At 44.4% G+C, this 12,542-nt stretch overlaps 1 protein-coding gene across 1 annotated transcript in view; it reads right to left on the bottom strand.

Moving 5' to 3' along the window:
• Positions 1-12,542, bottom strand: part of LOC140428582 (glutathione synthetase-like) — a 60,564-nt gene that overhangs the window by 46,934 nt on the left and 1,088 nt on the right. Inside the window, exon 2 of the mRNA XM_072515220.1 lies at positions 3,054-3,191. Coding sequence (XP_072371321.1) covers positions 3,054-3,191 — 138 coding nt within the window. The remainder of the gene's footprint in view (positions 1-3,053; positions 3,192-12,542) is intronic.

Genomic DNA, 12,542 nt, shown 5'->3' with positions numbered 1-12,542 from the left:
GGAACGTGTGGTGTCTTTTTGTTTTAATGGATCAAAGCAGATTTAAGTAAGCAGGAAATGGAATTTGAGTCAGGCAGCTTCTCAAACATGGTGTGGCCATCTAAAATGGCCTCCCGAAAAGAACGCTGGGAAATCTGGCCAAGCTTGAACACACACAGCCTGCAAATATACAAACTACAGCTCAGATTATGCAGAAACTAACACAGGAAAAAGGCCATTAAAGGTCTTCCCAGGAACAATAGAATTATCCTCTCAATCACATCATCTACCAGACACAGCAGCACCCAAATCCCTGCTCTGAACACTTCCAGGCAAGGCCACTGAGTGCCCACCCCAAAATCGACGTGGCAGCCCCTGATTGGACTTGATTGATCAAGGTGATGGTGCCCTGATCAATTGATTGACATCGACCCAGAAACCGCCCACCAAAGGGGCAAGAAAATCTAAGCCGGTTAAAAAGCGCAGCACAACCTCTGAAGCTCTCTAGACTGCGGCTTCGACAGCCACCAACAACGGTGAATCCACCAGCCAAGCAGAGCCCACGCCATCCACAGAGGGTAGAACAGACACGGACCACCTACAGAACTTCAGTGTTGCCAGAATACCAGAAACCAGCTAAGGCCATATCTGCTCTGCATTTGCCGGTCACCTGGAAGTTAAGTTAAGGTTGTTTAAGTGTATTCGTTCAAAGTGTTATGGGCCAGGGTTTAGAGAACCCCAAAGTGTATCATGGAGTTCACCTGACCCACAACTTTTAATAGATTGTGGTATGCGGAGCTCACGGCCCACTCTACAGGTGTGGTACAGCAGAAATGGAAAAGTATTTTTTAAAGCAAAACAATGTTTATTCTATGAACTCAAGTTGACCTTTTTAAAACATACAATGAACATCTTAGCAACCATTAATTCAAATATAACCCCCAAAGAATACAACACTAAGTAATCCTTTAAGCTTTCCTTTTAACATCCATAAGACTTAAAAACAAAACCTTTAACAGAAGCACATCAGGTTAAAGTCACTACTGAGAGCAGTTATTAGTTTTAAATCACCAAAGGATCGATATACAGTTTTTAGATTAGAGACTCATACACCTTCTGGCTGTGACTGCAGCTATCCAGCTCTGAAAACTAAACTAAAACACACCCTGCAGCAAACAGCCTAAAAAGAAAGTAAAAAGCTGACAGACAGCCCAGCTCCACCCATTCTCTGACATCACTGCAGTAATAAACATCCATTTCTTACAGGTACTCAGGTACTCTCACTACAGATATTTATATACACACCCATTTATAAACACCCATTTCTTAAAGGTACTCTTACATGACAAAAGTCCAATGTGCATGATCTTGTGATTAAGTAAATAATCTAGTGTATGTTAAATGCACTATTGTTGTGCCAAACAACTTGTATGATCATTTGTCCACATATATACAGGTTAAACACACACTGTGGTTTAGATGAAGAAAAGACCAACAATGGCTTGTGGCTTTATATTATGCACACAAGTTTTGTGGCCAATGCCTGCACTTTAATAAAAATGATTCGGCCCAGCTTTTATTGTATCCAGCAGTTTCACCTGTGCATTTGGGGAACTGAGAATTGCTCTGCGGCTGTACAGTAAATGGGTTGGACAAAGGAGTTACAAATGAAGCGGGGAGCGGCACTGGAGCTGAGAAAAGCACCGAATGCCAAACCCATGGAGTGCTGAGTGGCCGGACTTCCATTCGCAGTGAAACTGAATTGCATCGCTCACTCGGTTAATCTGATCTGACTCTCGTAGAAACAGCTGCAGTTGTGTCAGAAACCCTCTGAAAAATAGTAATTTTTTCCCCAAAAGGTGTTAAAAGAGAATAAAAAGGGTCAGCAAGAAGACAATTAGGTGTGGGTTCAATTCCCCACTTCTTAGCACAAAATCCAGGGCATTTCCATTGCATTATTGTGGGGTGCTATACTTTCAAATTTGTCGCTTTGCAGATGAGACCCTGAATTGAGGTCCCATCGGCCCTCTCAGACGGCAACTGCTCCAATTCATAGGAGAGCAGGGACGTTCTCTTTAATGGCCGCTCTATTTTTCGGCTCATGGCAGGCAACAACTAGCATTTCATTTGCGCACTTATAAAAACAGACACTTATTGACACAGTGGTTTGATTAAGTTAGGAGGTGTACGCTTGTACTGTTTAACTCTGTAAATAAATGTAAGACTGAACAAAGATGGGCTCAATTACAATCGTTCGCCTTTCGGCCCCATGACCTGCTACCTTGTTCAACTCCAAAAAAATTAGTTTGTGAAGGATAGTTTGAACCAATCTTTACTAAGCTAAATAATACCAGCATCCAAGGCACTCAATCACCAATATCACTAAATTTGGTGATTGGGTCATAGATTATCATAGAATTTACAGTGCAGAAGGAGGACATTTGGCCCATCGAGTCTGCACCGGCTCTTGGAAAGAGCACCCTACCCAAGGTCAACACCTCCACTCTATCCCCATAACCCAGCAACCCCACCCAACACTAAGGGCAATTTTGGACACTATGGGCAATTTATCATGGCCAATCCACCTAACCTGCACATCTTTGGACTGTGGGAGGAAACCGGAGCACCCGGAGGAAACCCACGCAGACACAGGGAGGATGTGCAGACTCTGCACAGACAGTGACCCAAGCTGGAATCGAACCTGGGACCCTGGAGCTGTGAAGCAATTGTGCTATCCACAATGCTACTGTGCTGCCCCTATCTGGCCCATGTCGCATTGCCATGCACACACCGGCTTCCTCACCTCTTACATTACAATCGTTACGGTTTCAAAACAAAAGTCATTGGCTGCAAAATGCTTTGGAACGTATTGGGCTGGTGAACGGCGCTGTATAAATGCAGGTTACTTCTTGAGAGCACATCGGGAGGTCAGAGACATTGGGAGGACAGCAAGCCACCGAGACAAATAAAACATTTAAATTTGAGATTTGACGGTCGGGTGTCTGGCAAAGAAGGAAAAGTGCAATGTTAGGAGAACTAAATGCGTTCAAGAAAGGATGCTCAAAGGAACTAACCTCAGTGCTGGATGGATCTTCTTTCGTCCTCATGAGAACTCCACGTAGAAGAGCGGCATCTTTTGCAGCCACCGCCAGCTGCTGGATAAGACCACTGTTGTGAAGTACGTCATCTGGAGCCACAGGGGGCAAAATAACCTGCCGGAAAACAGTGGAACAAAAACACAGCAACATCAGAATCATATCATATTGGGGCATATTTTTTCTTCTAATGTTCACAACCATCCTCGACCCATTCCTCCTCTCCAATCATGTCATTTGTACCCTTGAACCTTGCTGAAAGAGAGACATATTGTTGGGGGGGGGGGTTTAAATCAGAGTGGCAGGGGGATGGAAAACTGAGCCGGGAGACACAAGAGAATGAAACAAAGCTCGAAATGAAAGACCGAGAAGTAGAAAGCAAAAGCGGAGAGCAGAGGAAAGGGGCAGCAACAAATCGGGCAACAGTACAAAAACCCATGTGGGAAAATTTTAAAAGACAATCTAAAGGCACTGTCTGAACGCACAGAGCATTCACAATAAGGTACATGAATTAACAGCTTAAATTGGTGGGCACGGGGGCTAGTTTAAAAGGAGGCTGGTTTAGCACCGGGCTAAATCGCTGGCTTTCAAAGCAGGCCAAGGCAGGCCAGCAGCACGGTTCAATTCCCGTACCAGCCTCCCTGAACAGGCGCCGGAATGTGGCGACTAGGGGCTTTCCACAGTAACTTCATTTGAAGCCTACTTGCGACAATAAGCGATTTTCATTTTCATTTCATTTTCATGATCAGATTGCAATTACGGAGACATGACTGCAGGGTGAACAAGTCTGGGATCGGAGCATTCAATATTTTGGAAGGGCGAGCAAAAAGGGAAAGTAGGTCGGGTGGTGTTATTAGTTGAGCATAAAATCAGTGCAATAATGGAAGAGGATATTCACCTTGCCACTCAACAGTAATGTAAGAATGACAAATTTCAAAGGATCACAAATATTCTTGGGAAAAAGGGATGCTGATTGGTTGTCAATTAGACTCACGATTGAAATTTGACATTCTTGCGCTTGTCCTGATGATTTGGCAACATACACATACGAGAACAATGGAGACAGGATCGCTGAATATTTAAGGGCGAGTTAGTTAGATTCTTTTTCAAGGGAGCCACAAGGTGTAGGGAGTAGATAGGAGAGACAGTAAAGTGGAATTGAGGCCAAAGTCAGATAAGCCATGATCTTATCAAATGGCGGAGCAGACTCGAGGGGTCGACTGGCCTACTTCTGTTCCTAATGTGTGTGTTTATATGTACATTTTCCTATAATACTCCCACCTGCCAATCTTTTACCCACTCATCGAACTGATCGAAATCCCTTTGTAGACTATCTCTGCCTCATTTACTTTACTAAATATCTTTGTGTCATCAGCAAATTTAGCAACCATACATTCAGTCCCTTCATCCAACTCATTGATATAGATTGTAAATGTTTGAGGCTCGGGCACTGATCCTGGTGCCACTCCACTAATTACAGCTTGCAAACCGAGAAATTACTCATTTATTTATATTCTCCGCTTCTTGCTCACGATCCTCTTAATCCTCTATCCATGATAACATCTTGCCCCCTACTCGAGTCTTATTTTGTATCGTAACCATTGACATATCAGTTTATTAAACAACATTTCGAAAATCCAAGTAGACCACATCTACAGGTTCTCCTTTATCCATGTTAATTCCTCAAATAACTAATAGATTAGTCAAACACCATTTCCCTTTTTGCCTGATTGCATTGAGATTTTCTAAGTGCCCTGGCTATAAACCCCTAAATAATGATTCTAGCATTTTCCCTGCAACACATGTTAGGCTAATCTGCTCATAGTTTTCTGCTTACTGTCTCCCTCCTTTCTTGAACACAGAATTTCAATGTATGGGAATTCCAGAATCTAGTGAATTTTGGAAAAGAACCAGCCAATACTTCTACTGCCTCAGGCGCACTTCTTCGAAGGCCCCAGGGTGACGTTCATCAGGTCCTGGTGACTTGTCAGCTTTTAGTTCTAATAGCTTTCCTCAATGCTCTTTCTTGATGACTGTAATTGTTTGAAGTTCCTCCCTTTGTCCAGGATGTTATTTGTGGCTTTGTGAAGACAGACACAAAAATGTCTGTTAAACACTTCCGCCATTTCCTTATTTCCCATCATCAACTCCCCAGACCCACTCTCGAGAGGACCAGCATTGACTTCAGATCCTCTTTTCTTTTGCAAATACATGTAGAAACTCTTACTCTGTTCTTGCATTTCTAGTTAGCTTTCTCTCATTCACTAACTTTCCCTCCTCATATTTGTTCGTCATTCTTTGTGGGGTTTTCCAACTCTGTCCAATCTTCTGCCCTGTCACTAATTTTTTCAGAACAACCTGCTTTTTCTTTCAATTTGAAGCCATCTTTAACTTCATTAGCTAGCCACAGAAGGTGCATTCATCTCCGAGAGTATTTCTTTCTCACTGGAATGTGTATTAGTTCATAGTACTCAGCTATCTCTTTAAAAAAAGGTCCTCCACTCCATTGCTACACACGTATCCCTTAATCTAATTTCCCAATTCACTTTAACCAGCTCCCTCTTCATGCCCCTTGTAATTGCCGTTTAAGTTTAAAACACTAGTCTTACACCCACTCTTCTCTCCCTCAAACGGATTATCGTCACTGTTTCCCATAGGTTCCTTTGTCACGAGGTCTTTAATTAATCCTGCATCATTGCAGACTACAAGGTCCAGAATAGCCTGCTTGTTGGTCAGCTTTAAAACATGATGCTCTCACAAACTATCATGAAAACAATCATAGAATTTACAGTGCAGAAGGAGGCCATTCAGCCCATCGAGTCTGCACCGGCCCTTGGAACGAGCACCCTACTTAAGCCAGTCCTCCACTCTATACCCGTAACCTCATCTAACCTTTTTTGGACACTAAGGGCAATTTAGCATGTCCAATTCACCTAACCTGCACGTCTTTTGGACTTCAGGAGGAAACAGGAGCACCCGGAGGAAACCCACACAGACACGGGGAGAACGTGCAGACTCCGCACAGACAGTGACCCAATCGGGAATTGAACCTGGGACCCTGGAGCTGTGAAGCCACAGTGCTAACCACTGTGCGAGCCACTCTATGAGCTCTTCTTCCATGTTATCATCGCCAATCTGATCCATCCAATCTACAGGTGATTTTAAGGTACATTTGATATTGCAGTGCCTTTCTTACAAGCCAAAATGATTTCTTCCTGTATAGCTCGTCCACAATGTGCTTTTAAAATTGAGGATGTGGAAATCGGTGGCTGGCCAATATTTAATCCCTCATTGCCCTTGAGAAGGTGGTGCTGAGCTGCCTACTTACAGTGCTGCAGTCCCCGAGGTGTAGGTACACTCAGTGGTGTTGGGGAAGGAATTCCAGGATTTTGACCCAGCGGCCGCGAAGGAACAGCGATATATTTCCAAGTTGGTTGGCGAGTGACTTGGATTGGAACCCCCAGATGGTGGTGTTTCCTGCACTTGTCCTTTTAGATGGTAGAGGTGGGTTTGGAAGGTGCTGCCTAAGGAATTTCCTGCAGAGCATCTTGTGGATGGTACACGTGGCTGCTACTGTGTCTCGGTGGTGGAGGGAGTGATTGTTTGTGGAAGGAGTGGTTTGTGGAAGGGGTGCTTTATCCTGGATGGTGTCAAGCTTCTTGAGTGCTGCTGAAGTAGCACTCATCCAGGCAAGTAGAGATTATTCCATTAAATTCACTTGTGCCTTGTAGATGATGGACAGGCTTTGGGGGTCAGAAGGTGGGTTACTCACAAGATTTGGACCCTTTGTCCGTGTGGAGCCACCCTATTTATATGGCTAGTCCCGTTCAGTTTCTGGTCAATGGTAACCCCCAGGATGTTGTTAGTGTGGGATTCAGCGGTGGCATTGAATGTCAAGGGGTGATGGTTCAAACCTCTCTTGTAGGAGATGGCCATTGCCTGGCACTTGTGAGGTGCAAATGTTACTTGCCATTGTCAGCCCAAGCCTGGATATTGTCCAGGTCTTGCTGCATTTGCATGTGGACTGTTTAATTATCTGAGGAGCCGTGAATGGTGTTGAACAACACATCGGCGGACATCCCCACTTTTGACCTTATGATGGAAGGAAGGTCATGGATGAAGCAGCAGAAGATGGATGGACCCAAGAGGCTACCCTGAAGAACTCCGACAATGTTGCCCTAGAGCTGATATGACTGATCTTGAACCACCACAACCATATTCCTTTGTGCTGGGTAGAACTCATTTGCTTGTTTACCGATGTTTGAACTAAGGCTGTAATGAGGGGCGGCATGTGGCGCAGTGGTTAGCACTGGGACCACGGCGCTGAGGACCCGGGTTCGAATCCCAGCCTTGGGTCACTGTCCGTGTGGAGTTTGCACATTCTCCCCATGTCAGCGTGGGTTTCACCCCCACAACCCAAAGATGTGCTGATTAGGTGGACTGACCACATTAAATTGCCCCTTAATTGGAAAAGAAAAATACTACTCTTAAAAAAAAATTAATGCTTGTAATGAGGCCAGGAGCTGAGTGACCCTGGCACGACCCCAAATGAGCACTAGCGAGCAGGTTGTTGCTGATTTATGTGCAGCTTGATAGCACTGTTTTAAAAAAAAATTTATTTAGAGTACCCAATTCATTTTTTCCAATTAAGGGGCAATTTAGTGTGGCCAGTCCACCTAGCCTGCACATCTTTGGGTTGTGGGGGGGAAACCCACGCAAATATGCAAACTCCACACGGACAGTGACCCAGAGCCGGGATCGAACCTGGGACCTTGGCGCCGTGAGGCAGCAGTGCTCGCTTGATAGCACTGTTAATGACGCCTTTACTGATGATTGATAGTAGACTGACAGGACTTGCTGGGCAGTTTTCTACATTGCTGGTTAGATGCCAGTGTTGTAGCCTTACTGGAACAGCTTGGCTGGCGCACTGCAAGTTCTGGAGCACAAGTCTTCAGTACCAGTGCCTTCAGCCACTTCCTGCTATCCCGTGGAGTGAATCGAATTGGCTGAAGACTGGCATCTGTGATGTTGGAGTCCTCCAGAGGAGACTGAGCTGGATCATCCACTCGGCACTTCCGGCTGAAGATTATTGCGAATGCTTCAGACTTGTCTTTTGCAGTGATGTGCTGGGCTCCTCCATCATTGAGGATAGGGATATTTGTGGAGCCTCCTCCTCCAGTGAGTTGATTACTGTTAGAAAGCCCATAAACTATTCCCATAATTGACTTCCTCCCTTTGCTATTTCTTATCTCTACCCAAACTAATTCCCACATCTTGATCTTTATACTGATCTCTCTATTGTATTAATGTCATCCTTAATGAACAAAGCAGCCCTTCCACTTTTTCCAACCTTCCTGTCCTCCTGAAGTGTCAAGTATACTGGAACATTCAGATCCCAACATTGATCAGCGTGGAGTCACATCTCTGTAATGGCTGTCAGGACATGCATATTTATTTATATTTTAGCTGACAATTCATCTTTTGTTACCAATTTTACAGGCATTCAGAGCCTTTGGTTCTGTCTTTTTGCAAACTCTGGCCGTATCTGCTGTCACACCCAGTTTGTACACTCTAATTATTGTTACGCTTCTTGCTAACTTATTCTCTTGCCTTGCCCCATCGCGTAATTCATGAAATCATCCTTCACATGAGCCTTCACCCCATTATTTAGTTTAAAGCCAAGTTATACGACTCATTGGAACTCTGGCCCAGCATGGTTCAGAAGAAGACCCTCCCAACAGTAGAGTTCTCACTTCAGCCAGGAATGGTGGATCAAAACCCATTTCTCCGGTATCAATCTTTGAGCCACGCATTCAACTCCCTAATCTTATTTACCCTTTGTCTATTTCCTCATGGTTCAAGTAACAATTCAGAGATTACTGTCTGCAAGGTTCTGCTTTTTAATTTCGGCTCCAGATGCCGATTATCCCAGTGCAGAACCTCTTTCCTGGTCATTCATCCCGACGTGGACTGTGACAAACTGTTCTTTCCATCCCACTGCAGATTCCTTGCCAGCCTCCTGGGCTTTCATTCGCAGCTGGAGAGAGCTGGGTTTATTCACCGTGACGATACTGTGCCCCCCTAATAGCACATTCCTATTTACTCCCCACATCCTCTTCAATAGTTTCCTGTACCATGGTGCTGTGGTCAGTTCGCTCACCCACCCGGCAGACCCCTCTCACCCATACAAACTGCAAGAACCATCAAACAGTTGCAATGGCCGAGGCTCTTTCACTTCTACCTTCTCAATCCACATATCTGCCTCATTTGCCATCACACCCTCTTGCCCCTAACCATGGAACAAATCAGATGCCCCTGGTGAACTTTTTTGTTTATGGGATGTGGGCATCGCTGGCTGGGCCAGCATTTATTGCCCATCCCTAAGGAATTTGAGAATCAACCACACATTGCTGTGGATCTGGAGTCACATGTAGGTCAGACCAGTAAGGACAACAGATTTCCTTCCCTGAGGAACATTAGTGAACTAGATGGGTTTTTTCGGCAATCGACAGTGAATCATTGAATTTACAGTGCAGAAGGAGACCATTCGACCCATCGAGTCTGCACCGGCTCTTGGAAAGAGCACCCCACTTCAGCTCACACATCCCCGTAGCCCAGTAACCCCACCTAAGGGCAATTTAGTGCGGCGAATCCACCTAACCTGCACATCTTTGGACTGTGGGAGGAAACCGGAGCACCCGGAGAAAACCCACGCAGACACGGGGAGAACATGCAGACTCCACACAGACAGTGACCCGAGCCGGGAATCGAACCTAGGATCCTGGAGATTTGAAGCAACTGTGCTAACCACTGTGCTACCGTGCCGCCCACTATGGTCACCTTCAAATTTATAATGACATTTTTTTTTTTATTGAATTAAAATTTCACCACTTGCCATGGCGGGATTCAAACCTGCGTCGCCAGCTCATGACTCTGGGTGTATGTTTAAAGTGGATTCTGTGTCGATGGTTTCTCAGTACAGAACTGGACTGGCTAGAAGTGGGATGACGATCGAGGCTACAATTTAATATAAACAATTGCACAATCCGACAAATAGGAAACAAAAATATACCACATGCATACTGCATAAATTATGTTACAATATAATTTACAAAGACATCCAGAAAACCTAGTGGGTTTGATGATAAACCAGTCCAACCAGCTAGCAGGCCACAAACAGTAACGTGTTGAACCATATAATTAAAATAATACATATTGAAGGAGGCAGTGATCAAATTTCATCAGAGTTCACCTTGAACTGGATTGAAAGTCTGGGTGACCATATATCTAGTGGCTTTAGCACATGATCTCCAATCATTCAGTCTTCCTCCTCCATTTCCAACTGTTTATATAACACCTTGATACTTTTTGTCACAGCAATGTCCAGATTGATTATACGTCAATTCCTAGGGCTCCAGGGCAACGTAGGATGGCTAGCGACCCTATCTTGACTACATTTAAAGATTCAATTGCATACAGTACAGGGAGTGGCCATTCTACCAAGTTCATCCTGTTTTGGGGCGCAGCAGCGGTTAGCCCCGCTGCCTGTGGCGCTGAGGTCCCGGTCCTGGGACACTGTCCGTGTGGAGTTTGCACATTCTCCCCTTGCATGTGTGGGTCTGACCTCCGCAATCCAAAGACGTGCAGGATAGGTAAATTGGATAAATTGCCCCTTAATTAGAAAAAAATAACAATTGGGTACTCCAAATTGATTAAAAATAAGAGGAAAAAAATCATCCTTTTTTAAAAAAAAACACATCTGACGTATTCAGCTGCCAAAACGTTTCTTATAATAATATCTTATAATCTTTATTATTGCCACAAGTGGGCTTACATTAACACTACAATGAAGTTAACGTGAAAATCCCCTAGTCGCCACACTCCGGCGCCTGTTCGGGTACACGGAGGGAGAATTCAGAATGTCCAATCCCCCGAACAAGCACGTCTTTCTGGACTTGTGGGAGGAAACCGGAGCACCCGGAGGAAACCCACGCAGACACGGGGAGAACATGCAGACTTCACACATAGTGACCCAAGCCTTGTATCAAACCTGGGTCCCTGCCGCTGTGAAGCAACAGTGCTAACCTCTTCAAAATCTATATCCAATTCCCTTTCTGAACTCACGATTGAATCTACTTTCACCGCCCTTTAGGAAGTGTATTCCAGGTCACAACTAATGCTGTGTAAAAAACTGTTGCATCATTTCTCAATTCTTCTTACCGGAAACCTGTCTCCCGGGTCCATTTTGTCATCCCCACCTCCATATTATATTCTCTAATTTTTAAATGTATTCCAAGGGATTTGCCTCCCTTTCTCCATCTAGAGTTTTAAGTTGAGAAAAAAATTTCCTCTGGCCAGTCCATAGGAAATAGAAATAGTTGCTCCATGTCTATTTTAAGAAAGCATTAACATTTTGAATACATCAAAAGACTTCATCTCAGTGGCTAGCACATTTACCAGAAGGGATGCGTGTTGAATCACACTCTGGAGGTTCGAGCGTAGGACTGAGGGAGTGCTGCATCCGGGGAGGTGTCACCTTTCAAGTGAGACATTAAAAGCAGGGATGAATCTACCCCTCTGGCAATAAAAGTTATAGCAACTCAATTTTAAAGGATAACGTGGGGAGTTACCCCCAATGCCCTGGCCAATATGTATTCCTCAATCAACATCAGTGAAGCAGGTCATCTGATCATTGCAGTATACAGGGCAGCACAGTGGCTAGCACTTCGGTCTCACGGCACCGAGGACCCAGGTTCGATCCGGGCCCCCTGTCCATGTGGAGTTTGCACATTCTCGCCATGTCTGCGTGGGTCTCACCCCCACAACCCAAAGATGTGCAGGGTAGGAGAAGTAAGTGGCCACTCTAAATTGCCCCTAAATTGGGGGAAAAGAAAGAATTGAGCACTTAAATTTATAAAACAAAAAGTTGCAGTGTACAAATTGAATACTTGTAAATTATTTGATTGGCTGTAAAGGACTTTGAGAAGTCCTGAGGTCATTAAATATGCTGTGCAAATGCAAGCTTTCGTCCATTCAAATCTCCACTTTACCTTCTCGGAGGAGAAAAAGTAGTAAGGGAACTGGAGCATGGAGATTGTGTGGTGAAGAACTCTTGACACTGATGTTTGGCGACAGGAGACTGAATTGTTAACCTGTGAAGAAGGCACTCAAACTGATCTTCGACAGGCTAATTTAAGATACAGATGAAGTTAATTCAAGTTATATGTTGGGTTAAGTTGAAAATTGTAAATAAGAAAAAATGGAGCATACAGGGTCAAAGTTAATTTGTTCAGGACTGGCCAGAGGAAAACAAAATTCTCAACTTAAAACTCTAGATGGAGAAAGGGAGGCAAAACCCTTGGAATACATTTAAAAATTAGGGGATATAATATGGAATGAAAGGTGGGGAATGACAATCTCTCCAGGTACCTGTGCCCTTCCTTCAACGGTGGCACAGTGGTTAACACT

The sequence above is a fragment of the Scyliorhinus torazame genome, chromosome 8 (assembly GCF_047496885.1).
Source record: "Scyliorhinus torazame isolate Kashiwa2021f chromosome 8, sScyTor2.1, whole genome shotgun sequence".
NCBI classification, from domain to species: domain Eukaryota; kingdom Metazoa; phylum Chordata; class Chondrichthyes; order Carcharhiniformes; family Scyliorhinidae; genus Scyliorhinus; species Scyliorhinus torazame.
This window is presented reverse-complemented; position numbering and strand designations above follow the sequence as displayed.